Source organism: Panthera leo, chromosome D3 (genome assembly GCF_018350215.1).
Source record: "Panthera leo isolate Ple1 chromosome D3, P.leo_Ple1_pat1.1, whole genome shotgun sequence".
Taxonomy (NCBI): Eukaryota; Metazoa; Chordata; class Mammalia; order Carnivora; family Felidae; genus Panthera; species Panthera leo.
This window is the reverse complement of record NC_056690.1, coordinates 80575455-80598909: the sequence shown is the minus strand read 5'-3', so window position 1 is coordinate 80598909 and position 23455 is coordinate 80575455. Positions and strand designations below refer to the sequence as shown.

At 42.7% G+C, this 23455-nt stretch overlaps 1 protein-coding gene across 1 annotated transcript in view; it reads right to left on the bottom strand.

Moving 5' to 3' along the window:
• The window catches only part of PHLPP1 (PH domain and leucine rich repeat protein phosphatase 1), a 212508-nt gene that overhangs the window by 77361 nt on the left and 111692 nt on the right, over positions 1-23455 (bottom strand). The window contains exon 4 of the mRNA XM_042909413.1: positions 4527-4693. Coding sequence (XP_042765347.1) covers positions 4527-4693 — 167 coding nt within the window. The remainder of the gene's footprint in view (positions 1-4526; positions 4694-23455) is intronic.

Genomic DNA, 23455 nt, shown 5'->3' with positions numbered 1-23455 from the left:
AGAATAGTGTAACACTTTTTAATAGCAACGGTAGAAGCTAGAAGATAATGGTGCACTGGCTTCAAAATTCTAGGGACACTTGTTTTCCCACCTACAAGCCAGCCAACTCAAGAGGGAGAAAATAGCATTTTCAGACATGGTCTAATACCATGTCCCCTTTCTCAGGAAGATACTCCATTAAAAAGAGGGAGTAGACCAAGTCTTTCTTCAAGTTACTAGATGTCAGAAAACTACAGGTCCAACACAGGGGAGACAAAAAGGGAACTACCAGGAAAATGCCAGAAGGTCACCCCAGGACAACAGCTGTGCATCAGGCCTACGAGGCAAGTCCCCACCCTGACTCCAGGAGAGGTGTCGAAGAAAAAGGTGTCAAGAAGAATGTTAGAGTTCTGTCAGAAAACTTAGAAAGGCTAGAGAAAAAGGAGAGCACACGAGCAAGAGGCTACACTCCAGGCAGCACAAGAAAGAAAGCGGAACCGTTGCGTTTGAGTCCTCAGCTGTGGGCCACAGCTCCATGCTCACGATAAGGACAACCAAAGCTGACACCTCGTCATGGGTGAAGCAGCAGTTTGTGCACATGGCCTGACAATGAGAAAGGGTGAAATCTTCCCCTTCCATGTAATAAGTCAGCATATACACAAACCAATAACAAAAAATGCCCAATAACAAAAAATGCTAAAATGGCAGTATATGCAGAGTATTTCAGAAGATGGAGGAAAACAGCAAAAAGAGCCAAAGACCCAGAGGCGGCTGCCTGGGGAGCAGGACTGGGGCATAAGGACAGGCTGTAGGTCCAAGCACCTATTTCTTATTATGTAAGTCTTATCGTAAGAACTCTATGTAAGTCTTATTGTAAGTTTCTTACTACAATCTTTGAAAAAATCTGCATAGAACGTTACTTTGGTGGAAAAAAAGTTTAAATTTTTAAAGTATGAAACAAAACCAAGGAATGTACGAAACAGCAGGCAAGAAAACTGGAGAGCGTGGGCTGCAGCAGGAAAATGACAGGAAGGCCACCGTTCCACAAAGCCCCCGCCGTGTCCAGGTGAGAGGGAAGTCCTTCCTCTGACAGCCGGTGGAGAGGCTGTGTGCTGAGAGACGGGGAGCACAGGAGAAGTAAGGGTAGAAGAGAAATGTATCGATGTAGCATCAACAGATAGAGAGGGCCAATCAGGAAACTCGGAAAGAGCTAATTAACAGGCAGGACAACGGCCCAAATATCTGTTCACCTGCGTATTTATGTGTTTAGTCCACAAATGCTGGCTCCTTGGGAGTGTCACAGCCCCCCGTGGAATTAGAAGCACTTTGATTTTGTGTTTAGGTTTTAATTTTGAAATTATTATGAAACACGCAAATAGAAAAATACAGAAAATAATAATGATCATTCAAGTATCCACTATTCAGCTTTTCCAAATATTAACATTTTTTGTCAAAATTGCCCCTAATTTTTATTTTATTTTTTTAAATATAATTTATTGTCAAATTAGCTAACGTACAGTGTGCAAAGTGTGCTCTTGGTTTTTGGGGTAGATTCCCATGGTTCTTCGCTTACATACAACACCCAGTGCTCATCCCAACAAGTGCCCTCCTCAATGCCCGTCACCCATTTCCCCCTCTCCCCCACCCCCATCTAATTTTTTTTAAAGAAATAAATACTACGGGGACACCTGGGTGGCTCAGTCGGCTAAGCATCTGACTTTGGCTCAGGTCATGATCTCACAGTCCATGAGTTTGAGCCCCGCATCGGGCTCTGTGCGGACAGCTCGGAGCCTGGAGCCTGCTTCGGATTCTGTGTCTCCCTCTCTCTCTCTGCTCCTCCCCCACTCTCACTGTCTGTCTCTTTCTCTCAAAAATAAATAAACATTACAAAAAAATTGTTAAAAAAAAAAAAAAGAAAGAAATACTATGAATATCGTTGAAACCATCTTCAGACCATTCCCTAATCCTACCCCCTAACTGCCTCACAGGACGTAACCATTAATCAGAATTTGACAGTTAACGTCTCCCTCCACTCATCTCTAAAATGAAAGCAATGGTTTGAATGAATTCTAATGCCTCTTTGTTGGTGTCTTAGGAGTTCTTGATGTTCTGTAATGAAAGTTACAGAAGCCTGCAGTGCTATGAAATACACAAAAATATTTCAAAATAATTTCAAACCTCAAAAACAGACTGAATCACAATGCAGTCGACACTTTGGCAAAAATAAAAACCATAGTAACTTTATTAGAATAATGTCAGTAAAAACATTATTATCAATACTTAGGGCATATAAAAACCTAAGTTCAAGGATTTCACTGTGGTTTCCTCTCATTGTATCCATTGGCTCCAGGGAACAATAAGGAGGTAGTTGAGCGAAACATCCTGGTAGGAGTTCTTACTGCCTAAATAACCAGGTCAGTACCACACCTGCCTGCCACGTGTCACTGTATTCGGCTCTACCAGGCAATCACAGCAAAAATACTCCTTGAAATATTTGTAGACGGCACAGGGAATAGAGTCAATAATCCTGTAATAGTGCGCAGTTCGAAGAGTGACAGAGGGTAACTTGTGGTGACGTATATATTAGCGTCTATAGTTTTGCAAGGTATATAGCTGTCAGACCACTACGTGGTACACCTGAAACAAAGAGATGTCAACTGTACTTCAGCTCAAGGCAAAGAATAGTCTGTAATGTTCTTTTTCCTTAAAAATGTCCTTCACGATGTCACAAAAAGTTATTTGCGCTGCATCTCGACCCTTGAGTACACCTCTCCTTTATCTTCTGGGTGGTAAAACAGGAAGCATGTAAAAGGCATCTCTGCTGTGTACCACAGTAGGATGCTTATCTCAAAGAAAACACGTGCATGATTATCTGAGCTGTGAGCCAAACGAGTTAATAACTCCTGGAATACCTTTGTTACATGGAAGGACAACTGACCAGCCCGCTACCCAGACCCGGGTGTTTGGCAGACAGTTTCTCTACAACACTCAAGTGAGAAGGTCATTTCAGGAGAAACAACTGACAGTGTTTGTTGCCAAGGATAGCCGTCAAGCTTCCAAAATCAAAATCAAAATTTTGGAAGACTTGTTCCTACCGTGAACTTCATAGCTTCCTAATACTTAAAGATTTTTCTGATAAGATCAGTGGTGATATTAACACCTGGTCTTGAAATTGCACAATAAAATGTGTTAACGTTTGTAATATCTTCATTATCTAATGATCCAGAATTTTCCAAATGGCCAACAATTAATACAGTAAAATGATACGTGGGCAAGGATTCAAAGTGCAAGAAAGACCAAAAGAACCTAATGTAAAAGAATTTTTTAAAGTTCAACGACAGGGTTTTGGATTCCATACCGGAACCAACATTTAAGAGATGACCACTTGTCAAGTTTTGGTATAGGATCAAAAAAGACTATTCACAATAATCTGAAAAGACAATTAGAATGCTCTTCTCTTTTCCAACTACATACCTGCACACACTTTATAATAAATATTTACTAGGTTATTCTTTCTGGATGTTAAAAACCACAAACACGTAATCACAGTGGTAAGTTACCATAGTTTAATCTGGGATCATTAGCAGTCATTTAGAAAAAATGAAAAATTCATTATTTATTTAAAAGTTACATTCTTCTGCAGTTATAGTCTCATTAATCTGCAATAAATATGTAAGTATCAGAGGCTTAATTTACCACAGAATAAAGAATGATCATTGCTCTAAAAAAGAAATGAATATAGTAAATTCTTAAACCTGCTTTAGGTATACTCAAATAAAGTCCCTTCTCCCCAGTTACAAAGGAGCAGACGCTTTTCATTTAACATTTTACTTTTTTTTAATTAAAACTTTTTAAAACTTATTTTTGAGAGAGAGAGAAAGAGAGAGTGAGTGAGCAGGGGAGAGGCAGAGAGTGATGGAGACACAGAATCCCAAGGAGGCTCCAGGCTCTGAGCTGTCAGCACAGAGCCCGACGCAGGGCTCGAACTCAAGAACCACGAGATCATGACCTGAGTCGAAGTCAGACGCTTAACTGACTGAGCCACCCAGGCGCCTCTAACATTTGACTCTTGAAAGCCAACACTAATCACCCAGAGGACATGGTGTTAGTGGATTTAAACCTTAGTTCGTAAACTGCTAGGGAAATGTCTTTTCACAGAAGAAAAAAAAACAAACAAACCCTCAACTTTTATAAATTTCAAAAGAAATAATTTAATCTGACTGAACCTCTGCAGTTTGGAAGACACCAAATAACAAACTTGCCACAGACAGGTTAAGAAGCAGAAGTGTTTTTAAGAGAAATATTCTTCTTACACAGATCCATCCAGTTAATGAATATCATAAATCACTTGTTTCAAAGGCAGGGACCTTGAAAAAATTTTCAGAGTAAAACTGATAATGTCCTTGCTTTAATAAAGTCCTATTACCCCGCCCTCTGAAAGAGAAGAGTTATACACTGTGGGCTTTTTAGGTCAGAATATTCCAGAAACAACCAGAGGCTGACATCCTCTCCCCTTTCTAATCATCTACCCATTTCGGTATGCTTACCTTTGCAGTTCATTGAGCCCCCTGGCAGTTGGTAGGCAGGGATTTTGCCTTAGGAAGTTTTGTTTTAAGTTGAGGTGCGTGAGGTCCTGGCTGTAGAAGAGGTTGGCAGGCAGGTGCTCCAGGCTACAGCACGAGAGGTCCACTGAGCTAATGCGCTGTGAAGCCACCTGGAGGGGATAAAACCCAGCCCGATTTTAATACCATCCATTTATCCCACAGACGCCCTCTCTGGACAGAAACACGATACCCCCCTGGGAACACAGGCCTACTGCGCACGGGGCACGCGTAGCCCAACTATAAACCAGTATGTACTTAATACAGAATTGAGCCAAGTACTGTAAAGGCAGAAAACGGCATCCCTGCCTGGAAGGTACTCGCAGTAACCGAGTATAGGAGACAGGTTGCAAAGAGCACAGATTATCCTATCGGGTTCAGGGGTATCAGTCATCTCCTCCCACTGTAGGGGTTAAGTTCCTGAAAACACTCGTGGTAAGAGAATTCAGAGCTAAATAACACAAGACTTTAGAGGAAATACAAGGTTAGGAGATAGACACTAAGATCCAGATGGAACCTATCAAAGCCCTTGTATACACTGAATTAAAACAGCACAAATAGAGAAAGCAGCGTCGATGGCCTCGTACACGTCTTTAATAACAACGGTAGCATATGATCAGACTCCACTGCGTACTTGCTCTCAACTTCTCTGGCTGTCTCTCCCACAGAGCTTCGTACATTCACTGTGCTTCGCTCCACGTAAGTCCTCCCGGTTAAATGACTCTTACCGTGGCCAGAGTCCCAGGTCTGCAGACCAACTAGCATGCAGGAGACAGAAAAGGTGCTGGATGCCCTGTATTTCTCAAACGCTTTCTCCAAAATTCCAGGTCACGTGGTGCCACTTGATGACTGGGCATGTGGCTTCAACCCCACTTACACACACCTTGGCTGCTTCTCTCCTCGCAGAGGTCATGGGAGTATTATTCTAAGCTCTGGGTTCATTCTCCCTCCTGCTCTTCATGTTCACCACCGCTTTATGGCAGAAACTGCACTCCTCATCTGTGATCAGTCTGATGTCCTTTTCTGTTACCAAACTCCAGCCTTCTGTTTCCCAATTACAGAAGGACGCAGAGCGTGGTCCTCAGGACCGGGACTCCCAGCTCCCCCACTTAGGAGCTGAGAGGACCTGAACAGATCCCTGAGCCCTCCAAGCTCCAGTCTTCTCACCTGTGTCACAGACATCAGGACGACACCTTCACCTACATGCCGGCGCAGAAGCAGCATTCAGCCAACGGTGACTGCCAGGACCGTCACTAATATTATCCCTACTACCCGTTCCAAATAGAATGATTCGCAGCTTCTATCTACTGAAATCCAAGTTCTCCCGATGCTCAGAAGGTATTCAGAAGAAAGCCTGCATAAAACCTATTCTGCTGATGGCACATTTGAGGTTAGAAAGAAACTACGGAGCACACAGGAGAGCTGAGGGGAGGCAGGGATGGCAAAGGCCCGGCAGGGCCCAACTCAAAGACTTGACAGAGGAGGTATGAGTGTGCATTTTAGCAATTACATCTTTCCTTGAGTTTGCACTATTAAATAAGAAAGAGAAGAAACTGTTTTCCACACATGCAAAAAAAAAGAAAATCCCAGTCAGGGCCAAATCACCCATATACACCAAAAGATGTAAAAAGAGCCACGGGGCATGTAATGGTCCTACAAGGCAGGGGCAAATGCACCACACAACCTGCTCGAAGGAAGTAAGGTACACACACGGTGAGCACGTAAGGGCCTGCCGCACCTCACATCTCCTGCGGTACAACAGCAAGGCAGACACGGTCTCTGCCCTGCATGAGCGCACCTCCAGAGAAGGAGGGGGAAACGAAGGCACCACATGAAAACAGCTACAAGAGCTCTAAGTGCAAGGGACAGGGCATGATCTCGGAAGTCAGGGAAGGCTTCCTAGAGGATCTAATGTCCAAGCTCAAACTTGAAACTCGAGTGGAAATCTTTGTTTTTGTCTGCCCCAAATCCTTTCCCCACCTGCTCCTATGGCAATCCTTCCAACACGGGAGACCCTGACAGGAGCTGCAAACAAAGCATGCTGACCCCCAGGCCGCAGGGGGAGTAGGCATGAGCAATCAGGGCACCCCATCGACCGAGCCCACGGACTGATCCAACAGGTACTGTACTGACTGGCATGTGAGCCGAGGTAGGCTAACCAGAGGCCCTCTCTGGGATTTACATATTCTGCAGCTGGAAGAGAGAGAACACACACACACACACACACACACACACACCACTCCGTATATTATGTACAAATAGTTATAGAGAGGTAACTTTTAACCACATAAACCATGCACTGATCACGTGCCAAATTACCGACAGTGATTGCTTCTATGTGGGTATGGAGGAAAAAGGACATAAGAATGGGAAGATAGGAGATTTGGAGTTTATCTGAAATGATTATTTCCTTATAAGAGGGACAACGGACGATATGAAGGAAATATGGAAATATGTTAACAACTGGGGAAGACAAGTACACGGAAATTGTAATATTATCCTGTGTGCTCGGGGCACGTGGGTGGCTCACTTGGTTAAGCGACCAACTTCGGCTCCGGTCATGATCTCACAGTTCATGGGTTCGAGCCCCACGTCGGGCTGTGTGCTGAATGCTTGCTCAGAGCCTGGAGCCTGCTTCGGATTCTGTGTCTCCTTCTATCACTGCCCCTCCCCCGCTTGTGCTGTCTCAGTCTCTCAAAAATAAATAAGTGTAAATATATATATATATATATATATATATATATATATATATATATGTATGTATCATCCTGTGTGCTCTTCTCTGTGCATGTGTACGTGTGTTTAATGTGAAAACAAAATAACTTCAATTAACATTTCAGTAAGAAGAAAACGGGTAAGAGCAGTCTTCTGGTTTTCCTGGCATTCAGTGTTCCACTAGGTGGTATCCCGGGGTCATAAATTCCTCCTGTAACCAAAGGATCCCCTTAACCCACTGTAGAGGGCTGAATGGTGGCCCCAAGAAGGATTTGGGGCAGAACGAAACACAGATTTCCCCATCCTAATCCCTGAAATCTGTAAATATTATTTCATATGGCAAGAGTGAATATTACCCTGTATGACGAAAGATGTGATAAGAATCTTGACAGGAGGTGCTTCTCCTGGATTATGCAGATGGGCCCTAAGTGTGATTATATGTGTCCTTGTAAGAGAGAGAGGTGGAGGGAGTTTTCAGAGAGAAGTCCATGTGACTCCGGGGGCAGAGACGGAGTAACAGGGGCCACAAGCTAAAGAATGCTTAGAGCCACCAGAAGCTGGAAGAGGCAAGGAATGGATTCTCCCCTAGCGCCTTCAAAATGAGTACAGTCCTGCCAACATCTTGATTGTGGACTTCTTGCTTCCAGAACTACATAAATTTCTGTTGCTTTAAAGCCACCAAGGTTTGGTTAATTTGGAAACTAATACACCTTTCATAATTTTTTCCACAATACTTTTCATTTTCATTCATTCACCATGTTTACTGGATATCTACTATGTGCCAATTAACTGACCTAGGTAAGCACATGGCATGCCTTCAGTAAACAAAATAAAGATCCCTGCCTTCTTTAAACTTAGATCCTGTAAATAAGTAAATTATATGTTAAAAACTGGCAAATACTATGGAAAATAGAGCAAGGAAAAGGGGGTCAGGATTGTTGGAAAGGTGGTAGGTTATATTTAAATAGGTCGGTCAGGGCGGGCCTCACTGGAAAGGTAATATTTAGACATGATGGACATGAAGAAGGTAGCTGAAAGGATTTGTCTAGAGGAACACTCCAGGCAGAGGAAGCAGCAAGCGAAAAGGCCCTACAAACTAGAAAGGGATGTGCCTGGCATGTTCGAGGAACAGCATGGAGACCAGTAAGGTAAGGGGAGAATGGCCTGCAATGAGATCAGAAAGGTAAGGCAGGTGGGGGGGGAGGAGGGGGGTAGTGGGCAGCAAATCCTTCAGGGACTTTTAGGGCACTGTAAACACTCTGGCTTTTAACGTGAGCGAACTGGGAGGTGTGGAAAGGTTCTGAAAAGTCTCTGTCCCTAGACCGGAAGCTCCCCAAGGGCAGGGACTCTTGCCTATTTTGTTCACTGATACACCGATGCTCAGCACTTGGTGAGACCTCAGAGAAGTATGTGCCAGAAGAATGGCCACTAGACTTTATAGCCCTTCCTTCATCACCAGCTCACATCTAACCCACCTCGTGTATTCTTTCACACGGAGACAGACTACTTTGAAGAGGACAAATTCTGTTTCGACTGAAGCATCACACTAAATACTCTTTGGGCAACTAAAGATAATGATTAAATGTCAAGTGGGATTTGATTCCTTTCCTCATTCTGGACCACAAGCTGTTGCTGCTGGAAACAAGGGGGAAGAAACCGCAATAACAAGGCTGCCACAAACACGAGCAGTCTGTGGGAGCCGTGGCGGAGCTGGGAACAGCTGTATCAAGAACAGAAATGAGGCAGCCGGGCAGGGGGCTGCCGGGGTGACCTCAAAAGCTACCATGAGTTGCACCTTTGCCTGGTCCCTGCAACAAAGGGGAAACATAAGTGTTTGCACCCAGACCAGCCTGGGCACATAAAGACCATGCCACCAAGAGGTTCTGCTTGAACCCCAAATGAAAAAACTACCAGCTGAACTACCCACACACATAGCACCTATTAAAACTAAGATCCTTCACAAGAAAGACCTAAATAAGTAATAAATCAAAAAGCCACCTGGATACACGTCGGAGCAAGTAGCCTTTTATTACTTTCTTTTTTTTTTAATGTTTATTTTTGAGAGAGACAGAGAGAGAGACAGAGACAGAGAGTGAGCAGGGGAGGGGCAGAGAGAGAGGGAGACACAGAATCCGAAGAGGCTCCCGGTTCCCAGCTGTCAGCACAGAGCCTGATGTGGGGCTCGAACTCACAAGCCTGATCATGACCTGAGCTGAAGTTGGCCGCTTAACTGACTGAGCCACCCAGGTGCCCCTACTCTTTTTCTAAAGTAGTGAAAACAAGAATAACATCGACCATTTGGGGGTTCTTCAGCTGTGAGAGGTACTCTTTTAGCTGCTGCAGACATCATATGTAATCTTTACAACAACTCAGTACAGTAATGGTTTATCCTCATTTCAAAGATTAAGGTAAAACTGAGGCACAGAGTGTGCCCGTGGTCACACGGGTAAAGCGGCAGCAGAACCCGAGTCTGAATGGGGGCCTGTACTTAGGACGCTCCTGATAAAACAATAGCATAACTCCTTTGACCAAAGAGGATCAGATGTCATCCCTAGGATAATCTTAAGCCTCAGGAATGGCAGTGACAGGAGACAGTCCTTCGGAAGAGAAGCAGAGACCATCTGCGGACCACAAGCAACCTATAGGGAAGGAAGGGGTGAAGCTCTGGGAGGTGGGGGGCACCATTCGTTTTGACCACGGGCTCTCCCCACTCCTATCTACACAGCTTGTCCACCTGGGCAGCGGTGAGGCTACCTGGTGAGCACCTAACTGTATTTTAAAAGGTGACAGGAAAAGTTTAAAGGGTTACAGAAATCTGGAAAGAAAGTGAAAGAAACAGGCAGAAGCAGAAATCGCCTCAAAGCTTTGTCATGGAAAGGGTCCTCAAAGGAACTCACAATTAGAGTATAAAATCCTTTTGGCAAAAGCCACTGTACTTCTATTGCACCTCCTGACATCAAGACAGTGGAAGACACAAAGAGGAGACACAAGCAACGTGACACACAGGACACCGGGCACAGTCTTCAAAATACTCAGGGCATAACAATTCTACCACTTCCTAGCCATGTGGCTCTGGGGTAAGTCACTTCACCTGTCTGTCCTTTGGCTCCCTCATCACGGAAGTGGAATAAATACCTGCCCTGACAAATTTAACGAGCTGCCGTAAATAACACCCCTTTTCTCATTTTAAAAAAATCAGGAGAGGCTCTGCAGACCTAGTATATCCCCCGACCAACGTCCATAGCGACACGTGGTACAAACCTCGACGACGAAGAAAGGGCTACGGCACGGTCAACTCTTCTTGCCGCGGCGAGCGGTTACACAGATGTGGCTCGATTAGACCAAGGCAGAAAATTACAGAAGGTGTGCGGCTCACGGACCGTCCACGAACTACACGTGAAGGGATCCAAGTTGTCAGGTTTTCGAAGATTACTTCAATGTAACCGTGGATAGGGAAAACGGTGCTAGTCTGGATTAACGGCAAGACAATTTTCTAAGGATGATAGAGTCAGGGGGGCGCCTGGGAGGCTCAGTTGGTTAAGCAACTGGCTCTTGGTTTCGGCTCAGGTCACGATCTCATGGTCTGTGAGTCTGAGCCACACACGAGGCTCCACGCTGACAGTGAGAGGTCTGCTTGGGATTCTCTCTCCCTCTCTCTGCCCCTCCCTCGCTTGTGTGCGCGTGCACATGCGTTCTCTCTCTCACTCAAAATACATAAACTTAAAATAAAACAAAATAAAGTGTTTTTTTTTTAAAGATGAATTCAATGGGATTTGCCCCCACGACCCTACACATTCCAGAAGACACATTAAAAGTAAACATGAAATCAACCACCTTCTCAGGCTGTCTTCTTTTCCACGTTACTTGTAAACATGTGTGGTGAAGAAAAAAAGTTAATTTGGCCCTCAAAACATTTCCCCCAAAGAACACTGCAGGGCAAACATAAAAACGGTAATATGTACAGCAAACTTTTCAGGCTACCTACTGGGGTTCCAGATATTTCTAACATGCTACTCAGCTCAACACCTTCCTCGGCTGTTTCTTGGCAAGTCTTTAGGACGCTTCTGTCAAAATTAGTCCCTGCTCTGAGCTGAGTTGTGTTTCTAAACTAACATCTCTCTCCTATCCTAACCTATCCTCACTAAGCTTTTGCCATAATCATCCTCCCTTGCAATAGGACTGTCCTCTGCATTATTCCCATTATTCTTGATGTTCATGGAGTGGGCGAACACCTTTTATTAGCAAGGGAAAGTTCAGAAAAACAGTCATGGGAGTTTTTTCTGTTGTCGTTACCACTATACTTTAGTGGAGTACTGTTTATCCTTATTATGTGCCAAACATGCTCAAAGTGAAGCAAAATGACCCTGAAAGGCTTGGTCAAAGCAGCTGAAATAGCAGAAGTAATTCTGCTGCTGTAAAGTAAAAGGCTGCTATAAACTGGCATAATAAGTCACGAATTGCTCTGGCCGAGCCGCCAGTGGCTGCAAAACCACGCCCTGGCTACAGGGATGGTCTCTGGGGAGTTTACTACACTTCTATAAAAAATTCTTAACCTCTTAACTGACCTAGTTTTATTTAATCTTCACCCCCTTAAAAATGCTTTGGGAAGGCATGATGTAGGAGAACATAAACTCAGACAGGCATTTACTGGTCTTTATTAGCTAAGCATTCTAGCAACTTATTTTCACTTTCATCCTCATCAGTAATTTTGTAACGCTTTATATCGAACCAGTTTCCAATATTAATAAAATTCAAACTATCACTGCTCTACAACATGCGATTGATCATTTCTTTTAAAAAAACCTTCTACAAATATATAAGAAATGCCTTAAATTGACCCGACCTTTTCCCAGTGACATCTCTTTACTTGATCCTGTACTAACACTACCGTTTTACAAAATGCATTTAAGAGATGGAGAAAACTTTGGTACATTAATAAAATCTAACAGTTAATAATAAACAACGAGCCATTAACACTCACTAATAGGAGCATACCACGGTGCCAATTTTGTTAAAGCACTACTAAAGCGCCAGGCTCTCACAATATAGAAAAAAGAACACCAAGAAATGTGGAACAAGAGCTCTGCCTCAGCTCCCGCCTGCTCTCTGCCAGGGGAGTGGAGGAGACGGGGGCCGGGGAATCCTTCCCCATATGGTTATCAGTTGCCGTTATGAACCAGGCACCACACCCGGTCCTGGAGGGACGCACTCTGTGTCTTCAAAAGCTTGGTCTCTTGAGACGCAGACACCTACACAACTGTCATTAGAGGAGGTATGCACGGTAGTGTGATGAGAGCACACAGAGCCGAAAATGCAAACCTCAGAGCTCCCGCCACAACCCCAACACCCACATTCCCCTCCCCTGACCAAATGGACAGGTCTCCCAGGCGCGTGGGCAGAGACTCGCCCATCACCACCAAGAGCGGACAGAACCACGGCATCCGTCCGGGGAGCTCACGGCACGGCCTGCACTACCTTTCTGGGAGCCAGAAGCAGCAGCCAAAGACTCTGAGGCTCTGAGGAGACGCACGGCCAGCCTCCCAGGACGGCCCCCGTGTCACTCAGGCAGTTATCTCCCCTCCGCACACACAAACCCCATTGTGTTTCTGAGTAACAACAGAAAAACAGGGCTTGGCTTGGGTGGGGAGCAAATCTGAACTCAGAGTTCCTTCCTCATTTCCTTATTGGCAAACTAGGTGTAAACAGTCCCTTTAGAAAGAGGCCACCTGAGAAAGTGGCATCTCCCTGACCACGGGGAAAAGACAGCCAACCACAAAAATACTTAAATTCTAACTTTCTGGAAAAAAGTAGTAACATAAATGCATACTTAAATGATTCTACTATCAGAAATTGGCTACTCGTTTTGTATTTTAAGTTCCAAGTCTAACATACAAGGCTCGGTATATTTAACATGAAGAGGTCAACGACATTTTTCTAATTACTCCACTATTCCCTACTTTATGAAATTATAAACCAGACCAGTGGGTAGAAGAATTTAACTCTTCAGAGTAGTTATAGGAAATTCAATACAAATATTGGGATATTCCAATCTAGGCAAATATGTAATGGAAACTAAACTCTTGAGTATTTTCTAAATACTCAGATTCAAATGACTTAACTTCATAACATGACCAGGGGCGCCTGAGTGGCTCACTCGGTTGGGTGTCCTACTTTAGCTCAGGTCACGATCGCACCATTCCCGAGTTCAAGCCCCATGCCGGGCTCTGTGCTGACAGCTCCGAGCCTGGAGCCTGCTTCAGATTCTGTGTCTCCCTCTCTGCCCTACCCCTGCTTGCGCTCTGTTTCTCTCTGTCTCTTAAAAATAAAAAAAAAAAAAATTAACAAGTGAGGAAAAAAAGGTTAAAAAATAATATAACATGACCAGAGAGAGAGATGTGGTTGATCATATATGGTAAATTCCTAATATAGCAATACTTGACAGGTTTTTGAAGAATTAGACAAGTAGCCTCCTCAATACCATATCAATGTAATCTGCCTTGGGTGATTCAGAAAGCATCTGAATCAAGATTTCTTAAATATCTCTTGATCATCACTTAAGAAGGTCAACGATCAGTGCACAGAGCCTTTGCTTGTGTCCCTAGCAGCACAAGCCATTCAACACGCTGCCTGACAAACCACCTTTTATTCGACCACTGAGCTGTCTGGATTCTGCTGACAACTGTGTACGTGAAGTACTTCCCTTTGATATTTTCAACAAATTTCAGTTGTCATTTGAGTCTTGATTTGTTTTGTCCCCTCAGGCCACTGTAAAACATTGGGAGTACATTTAAAGAAAAAAGAGCCAGGGAGCAGAACTTCCTGCACAAAGCAGTGCTGGATACGTTATAGCTCAGTTCCCTCATCTGCAAAATGGGGATGTGGCAGTATATCAAGAGTTACCAGCTCTCACTGTAAAGCCCAATGACATCCTAGAGATGTAATGAGTAAAAGACCTCATAAGGCTACTATAAAGCATCTAGAAGAGTACTTGGCACATAGAAACAGTTATCAAAATGTTAGTTGTTACTATTTGCATTATTGTGGTCACCACTAGATCAATTCAGTAGGCTAAATGATTTTTTTTTTAATATTGTTTAATGTTTATTTTCGAGTGAGAGAGAGCAAGCACACGCATGCAAGCATGAGTGGGGGAGGGGCAGAGAGAGAGGGAGACACAGAGTCTGAAGCAGGCTCCAGGCTCTGAGCTGTCAGCACAGAGCCCGACGCGGGGCTTAAACCCACGAACCACAAGATCACGATCTGAGCCGAAGTCAGACACTTAACGGACTGAGCCACCCAGGCACTCCTAAATGATCTTATTAACAAAATAAATCAACCAGTTGGGTGGAGGGGAAACAAAAATTCTTTTTATTTTGGTGTTTGACCTCATAAATGAATAGCTAAGTCACGTTGTATATAATGTCTAAAGCAAGGAAAATATCACATACTCCGTGCTCATCAGCTGGTATCTGTAAGTACGTATATCAACAGATAACACCCAAAAGGAAGCTAAAGAAGGGACCGGAGAACCAAGTGAGAGAGGGACTTTTCTCATTTACCAGAGAGGTTCGTCCTAAAAACAGACTGCTAAGGGGTAGGGGAGGGCACAGAAATCATGATAACTTTAATATTCAGAGGTTATCAAACAGGTGAGAGAGCAGATCTGGTGTTGTACCCAACAGCAAAACTGGATTACTGTGTTGCAGCCACAGGAATAAAGACTTCAGCTCACTTTTAAGGAAGAACTGTCTGGTCAGACACTACAGGTCTCTGAAACACTATAGACGGTTTTTAGGAGGGAAGGAAGTCTGGGAATCCATAAGGTCCTTTTCTAATCTTAAATTCTAAGTCTCTGAACTAAGAGCACTTCACGATGACTACAATTTAAGGTAAAACTAAAGAACGCTTTCAAAGAAAATACCAAATAATGGTTAAGGTAATTATTCCAGAGAATGACAACAAGTAATATTGCCTTTTTTGGTGACTACCTTGCAAGTGCCCTTCCCAATCTTAAAATAATACGTTGTAACTTAAAAACACACCTGTTAGCTCCTCACTTGAAACCTAGAGTGTCTTTTATTGAAGGTAAGAACAATATACAGATAAAATCCACATGAGGAACATACCTCTTCTGTTTGCAGAGGTCCTGACCTAGAAGTAGAACCTAGAAAAAAAGTGGGTGCCCAGCATAAAGAAAGGGTGGCATTCTCTCGTCCCTCCCTCCCAGTATCTCCCAGAGCAGGTGACAACTCCAACAGAGCTAGGAAAAAAAGCGGAAGGGGGTGAGAAGACATGAGCAGGCAAGATGGGAACACAAGATCAGTTTAAACTGCTAAATGTATAAGCCAGCAGCAAAAGTATGCCTCTTTTGTTGTTATGATATGGTCAGCAAACTAGGTATTTTTTGGCTCGTACAAAACTGGATTATAAAACTTTGGAGAAAATAAAATTAAATGGCTTTAAACTGAAATGACTCAGAACTCAAGGGAAAAAAACCCTTCTTTAGGAATATATTAACTGGGATTCAGAACCCATAGTTGCCACAGGAGAAAAAAGAATAGACGGGATCAGCAATGTGGAAATAAGACGAAGCATATTTATAACCACAAAGAGATAAGTTTAATATTTTTACTAACTTCAACACAGTATTATGTATTGCAAAATCAAAATTTAATGGAACCCAAAATATTTCACCCTCAGCTTAAATTCAAAGCAGAATTTCTAAGTTCCCCAATGTCATAAACTGCTGCTCATCATATCTATAATAAAGAAAGATTGAAAAATGTGAACTTTTATGTAACAAATCCATTACTGTGTTGGAAAGTTAGTTATAATATTTAATAACTCATAATCAATTTCCCCAGGAAACGACATGGAACTAGCAGGAAACCAGGCAGACTGACCAGCACTTTTTTTTTTCACTTTATCTAGCTTCTGTTTCTTTCCCTTTTTCACCCTGTCAGACACCTGAGATATGGCTACATTTTCACATTTTACACAGTTGTGCCTTTGTACATACTTGACACCTCTCCTTGTTTTTGTTTTTTAATTTGAGAGAGAGAGAGAGAGAGAGAGAGAGAGAGAGTTCAAGTGGGGGAGAGGGGTAGAGGGAGACAGAGAGACAGAATCCTAAGCTGGTTCTACATTCTGCAAGGAGCCTGACACCAGGCTCGATCCCACGACCCTGGGGTCATGACCTGAGCCAAAATCAAAAGTTGGATGCTCAACCAACCGAGCCATGCAGATGCCCCATTTATACCTCTCCTTTATATGCCCTTCCCTTGGGTGGCTCAGTCGGTTAAGCGTCCAACTTCAGCTCAGGTCGTGATTTCACGGTTTGGGAGTTTGAGCCCCGTGTTGGTCTCTGTGCTGACACCTCAGAGTCTGGATCCTGCTTCAGATTCTGTGTCTCCCTCTCTCTCTGCCCCTCCCCCACTCACACTCTGTGTGTGTCTCTCTCTCTCAAAGATAAACGTTAAAAAAAAATTTTAATGCCCTTCCCTGTTGTCTTTGTGGTGAACTCCTATTCGTCCTTCAAAACTCAATTTGCCCATTACCTCCTTGAAGACTTCCTGTACCCAAATAGCTCATATATTGGATTTCCAAACTTTTCTCATCTCTTCACTACAGAGTCTGTATGAGAGCAATCTCCGTGGGATGCAGGGACATATTAGAAACTAAAACCCATGTCACTTGGTTTCACTTAAGATTCTACCACACATCTACTAAATTATTCTTGGTCAAATGGCCCTAAATGCTCTATCTAAAAAATGGGCATAAAATGTGAAGTGAGAGTTTCCAAAAACATGCCGTTAAGCCCTGGACTCCTTAGCAGAACCGTACTGAGAACAAAGCCTCTTACCGTTATGATCCCAACGGAAGCAACTACAGTTACATCCCTAAAAGAAATGTGGCAAATCATGAGGACAAAAAAGCAGCACATCCCCTAACCTACACCTCAGATGGTGTGTACAAGGTGACTACTCTTAGAGGGCTCCTTGCAGCTAGGTCTCACGACACAAATCTCCATACTGGAAACCTTAATCCCATTACACTAGAGTAATCTGACTCAAGTAGTTAATGAAGTATTCTTTGAGTGAAACCCGGACAATAAAACATTCCCTTTAAGCACGTGAAAGAAAAAGTTCATTTGTGATTCACCATATACGTTATTTTTATTTAAAGGGTGATATTTACTCATCACTTCTTGTGATCTTTAATTCAGCATGACGCATGGCCCCGACTTGCCTACACCATGCATATTAAGAGTGAACCCAACATATCAAGGAACCAAAGGTTCACCCCAGTGACTTAAAGAAAAGAACAACAAGAGGCCTAGAATTAAAATACTATGTTTCACGGTGGAAGAAGGATAGGAGAGAGAGGCACTGTGATAGCCACAGTCACTGGCAACTGCTAGCCACTGACAAGGAGAGACACTTGGGGCCTTATGGGGCATGAATTTATAGCGATGGACCATATAACATACACATGCAACACAAGTGGTCACGATTGATAATTGTGGAATCTGGGTCACAGGTATGTGGGTGTTACTCTACTATTGTCTCTACTTCTAAATATTTGACATTTTCCATAATAAAAAGTAAAAAAACACATTCACGAACACCACCAAATCAGTGATCTGAATCCCCCTTTTCAAAATCTTCCTTGAAATGGAGAAACAGACTTTAAGGTGGAACAGTGTTGCAGAAGTGACTACGGCATAATTAAAGAGTTAGTATGCTTAGGCTGTAGATGTGTATAGAAACTAACTTTGAAAAGAAGTCACAGGATTAATCAACATGTCTAAAACTAACATGCTCCAAAAAGCGGGCCACAGAGATGGGCATCAAGGTCAGCATTTCTTCAATGTCACTCGTACATTTCACAGGAGCTCTTCCAAATTCCTATTCTTCCCTCAGCTACCACCCTTCAGCCTTCTTCCCCACTCAGAAAACGTGCTGGCTACGTGTACCCATGCTGAGCAAACAGAGCCCTTTTTTTACACTGCATACAACAGGATGTTACAACAGGATGTTTACTGAATTTTTAAAGCATGTTATGCATTAATATTTTGGGGATGATTTTACAATCAATATTGTCATCCTCCCAAAGGAGTCGTTTTCTTCATGGTATCTGCTGCTAACACCCACCCCAAATAAAAACTCTATTGGGACTGTCTTGGGTGTTATTTTTGCAAGCAATACCAAGTGCTAAGTTTTAAAAATATTAAGTATATAAGGGCCTATCTTGGTAGAACATTTCTAATTAATAATCTTTTATAAATGTTCCCCAAATCAAACAAATTAGAACAAAGATGAATATGTCTCTTTTAGCTAAGATCCAGAAGCATAAGGTGAAAATAAAGAATTTTCCTTTTAAATTAATTATCTAATTCATTTTAATTTAAAAATCATTGGAATTGGTTCTCTTTGTCCTCCTACTCAGACTGAGGTGAGGATGGTCATTAAAACTCAGAAACTTGGGGGTACGTGGGTGGCTCAGTCGGTTAAGCATCTGACTCTTGATGTTGGCTCAGGTCATAACGGGTACAGTTTCAATGTCGCAAGATGAGAAAAATTCTGGAAACGGATGGTGGCGATGGCTGCACAACAATGTGAATGGACTTACTACCACTGAGCTGGACACTTAGAAATGGTTACGATGGGGGGCGCCTGGGGGGCTCGGTTAATTTTGGCTGAGGTCATGATCTCTCGGTTGGTGGGATCGAGCCCCACATCAGGGTCTGTGCTGACTGCATGGACACTGCTTGGGATTCTCTCTCTTCCTCTCTCTGTCCCTCCTCTGCTGTCTCTCAGTCTCTCTCAAAACAAATCAATAAACATTTTTTAAAAAATCAGAAATGTAGATATTTCTTTCTGTTCTTGGTTTGTTTTTCTTTCATATCCTTCTCAAAATGAATCTCATTTAAACATCAGGATGTAAAGACAATCCATTCTGTGAAGGCTTTGTTTCTCAATAAGAAAAAAGAAAAGAAAAAGAAGAAAATCTCCATAGTAACCCTGAACATGACTAAGCTGTAGAACTTCCTAATACCTCCAGACACGAGCAATACCTCTCATAACCTCCATTATGAGAGTCACCCTTGACCATGCCAAATTCCCCACAAGCACATATGCCCCAACAGATCGAGCTTCTGCATCATCCTTCTTCCAGCAGCCCCAACCTACTCTCCCAGGATGCTGAATTAAAGCAGAAGATATGCTCACAGGACTCTCCTCCACATTCGAAGCTTAAAGAAGAGCATGGCCCTGTCTTACATGCAATTCATATCCGAATAGGGGGTTCTCACACTGATTTGTTCTATAATATCTACCCTCTTCAACCAGCCCCTTACAACTGACTTCTCCTTCCATTCACTAACCCTAACAACTTCTAAAAACGTGTATCTGGTTTGTAAGACTAGAGAAAGGAAAGACACTGTATCTAAAATCTGCATTTACTAAGATGTTCTGCCCTTTGTCCCCGACCCCTGACTTTTCAGGAAGAAATCTTTCTTTCCGATGTCTGCCATCCTCAATTGTGTTAACCCCAAAAGGCTCCTGTGGTTGTCATGAACAGCAGAAGGTCCTTTGTTCAGATAAATCAAGCATATGTGTGTCTTTATCTCCTTAAAATATACATAAAAACAAATAATACTTTAAAAAGATTGTCTGGGGGCGCCTGGGTGGTTCAGTTAGTTAAGCGTTCAACTTCGGCTCAGGTCATGATCTCGCAGTTTGTGAATCTGAGTCCCACGTTGGGCTCTGTGCTGACAGCTCAGAGCCTAGAGCCTGCTTCGGATTCTGTGTGTCCCGTTCTCTCTGCGCCTCCCCCACTCACACTCTGTCTCTCTCTCTCAAAAATAAACATTAAAAAAGATTTTTTTTTAAATAAAAAGATTGTCTGGGGGGGCACCTGGGTGGCTCAGTGAGTTAAGCACCCAACTCTTGGTCTCAGCTTGTGTCATCATCTCGCAGTTCGTGGGTTCGAGACCCATGTTGTGCTCAGTGCTGACAGCATGGGACCTGCTTGGGATTCTCTCTCTCTGCCCCTCCCCTGCTTGCTCACTCACCCTCTCACAAAAATCAATAAATAAACTTAAAAAAAAAAAAAAGATTGGCCAATCAATGGTAACAGCAGGAATGATGGCCATAAAATTATTTTATTTCTGTATTTAGTCAGTCACTCTCATACACACACACACACACAAAGTTAGAATTACTATGTGTTGGTATAAGACTATCATGTCCACCTCTGACGTAAGCCCTAGGAGGTACTATTGCTAATCCCTTTATCAAATGAGAAAGCCTAAAATTTAGAAACTTACAGTGACCGAGTCCGTGAATGGTGGAACCCGTGTCTACCTTAGTTTGAAACCTAAATTCCTTATTCCCACACCATTTGACTTCTCCAAACACTGAGAGCCTTTCTGAAAGGAAAGGAGGTTAAGGTTCTAATTCAAATTCATTCTAGTTAATACCAGTTAACTACTAGTTAACTACTTGTTAACACTAGTAACTTAAGGTAATTAAATTCCACCCCCCCCCACCACCCTCCTGGAAGCACTCACAGACACTTGTGTGAGATGTAAGCTGAGTCTTGTTGTGGATGGATATGCTTGTGAATTATCTTCTCTTGTAGCTACATTACATATCAAACACTTTCTAATGGCAATGTAGTAATCAGTGGAAGAGGAAGACTCACACCAACACTTCACCCTGCCACCATCATGTATCCTGGGCCACAATTCTCCCCCAACCCCCGCCTCTCCTATGAGAGTCCTGATGGGTGCATCTATTCATGGTTTGGATAATCAGAGACAGTACCTTGTTACAAATACACTATCCTATGAAGATGGCATGTCAGCCACCCAGCAACAGCAGAGAGTCAAACATATGACATTTACAGTTGCCAGTTAGAAATCAACAATTTCCACACCTCTTCTAAGAGGCATTTCATAATCTTTCATTCTAGTTTCATTTCACTTTCATTTCATTTCACTTCTTTGCTGTCTCTCTTTCATTTCACTTCTTTGCTGTCTCTCTAGAAACAAACTCTTCGAGGTTAAAAACTGTATTTTTCCATTGCTTTAAAGGTGCATATATAGTCTAATTAGTGCTGTGGTTTCTGAATGAGTCTACAATTTACCTAGCAATTCAAATCAAGAACCTAGAAGGCATTTTTTTATCCCAAAATTTTCCTCATGCTTTGCATGTAATTATCAGTAATCCTGTCTCTCAATCTTCAAAACACATCCCCAAATGCATCTATCCACTTCTCTCCATCTCTCCTTTCACCTCTTACCTGGAAAATACCATAAGAGCCTCCTGCCAGTCAGACCCCACCCCTTGCTTCTCTTCTTGTCCTCCATAATCCATTCACTACACAGCAGCCAGTGTCAGATTATGTAACTTTCTGAAAGAGAAGTCTTTCAAATGGCTTGCCATTATGCCAATCATATAGTCCAGAGTCTTTACCCTGTTTTGGAACCTAAAATCCCTGCCTTCCCTGACATCATGTCCCTTTTTCTAGTATTAGGACTTTCACACCATCTTTTCCAACTACCTGGAAAGCTCCTCCCACCAGGTCTTCAAATAATTGGATACTTCTTTTCATTGAAGTTCCAGTTTAGGGGCGCCTTGGAGGCTTAGGAAGTAAGAGTCCGACTCTTGATTTCGGCTCAGGGCATGATCTCACAGTTCATGGGATCAAGTCCCACGTGGGGCTCTGAGTTAACAGCATAGAGCCTGCTCAGGATTCTCTCTCTCCCCCTCTCTCTGCCCCTCTCCTGCTCATGTGCACACACTCTCAAAATAAATAAATAAACATTAAAAAAAAAGTTATTCTTCATCATTCTTTGTCATTATAACTTGTATTATAGCTCTGTGATTATTTGATGTTTTCTTTCTTGTCTGTTTGCTTATTTATCATCTGTTTCCCCAATGTAAGTGCTACCGAGAGAGAGGAATTAGACTTGTTCTTTGCTATATATCCCAGTGCATAAAACACATACTTGACTACAGAAGGTGCTTCATAAATGCTGGCTATCTTTAGAACAGTGACTTATCAGTTGGGTGGATGTTAATTAAACTCAATACCTATTAATCTTTTTGTTATTATTGTTTTAATCAAAACAATTGTCATTGATAACCTTGATAATTTACCTGTTTACTCACATCCTTATCCATGTTTAAGAATTTATACCTCTGACTTGTTCCAAAAAGAATGTAAAGCAGCTGACTATGACACTGCATTTGGTTTAAAAGGTCAAAGCATCTCCACATAGGACATTATAGGAAATACCTGACCAACACTCTTCAAAAGTGTCAAGGTCATATGAACCACTGAAAGACTGAAAAACTGCCACAGACCAGAGGAGAAAAAGGAGACATGACAATCAAATGAAATGTGGTACTCTGGAGTAAATCCTGGGACAGGAGAATGAAAAATGCTAGTAAAAAACACTAATGAAAAAGCCAGTAAAATCCAAATAAATTTTGAAGTTTAGATCAGAGTAACGTGTTAATGTTGGTTTCTTAGTTTTGACAACTCTGTCATGGTAACGTAAGATCTCTGGGAAACTGGGTGGGGCCACATGGAAACTCCCTGTACTATCTGTATAACTTTTCGCTAAATAGAAAATTATTCCAAAATAAAAAGTTTATTTAAAAAAATCAACATCTCAGGGTGCCTGGGTGGCTCAGGTCACGATCTCACAGTTCACGAGTTCAAGCCCCACATCTCGCTCACTGCTGCCAGCACAGAGCCTGCTCTCGACCCCCTGTCTCCACGCCGCCCTTCCCCCACGCGTGCACATGGGCTCTCTCTCAAAAATAAACATTTAAAATAAACACGTCCATCAATCAACATCTCCATACAGAAAAAAAATTCAATGTACTTTGACCACAGTTTGGCATTTTATTCCGAATAAAACAGAGTGTAGGCCGTTGACTTACTGCTTTGAACCCATGTAACAATTTAAATGTAAAAGCACAGTATTATTTAATATTTGTCTCCTCACATTTGCGACCACAAAAGTAATTTTAAAACGACCATGCAGATGTATTCATTGCCTCTAATAGCACATTAATTCTACAGGCATGCCGAAAGAAGCGTCATCCCTCCCATTTTCTCTAGCAGGATGCTGCCCTATGCAA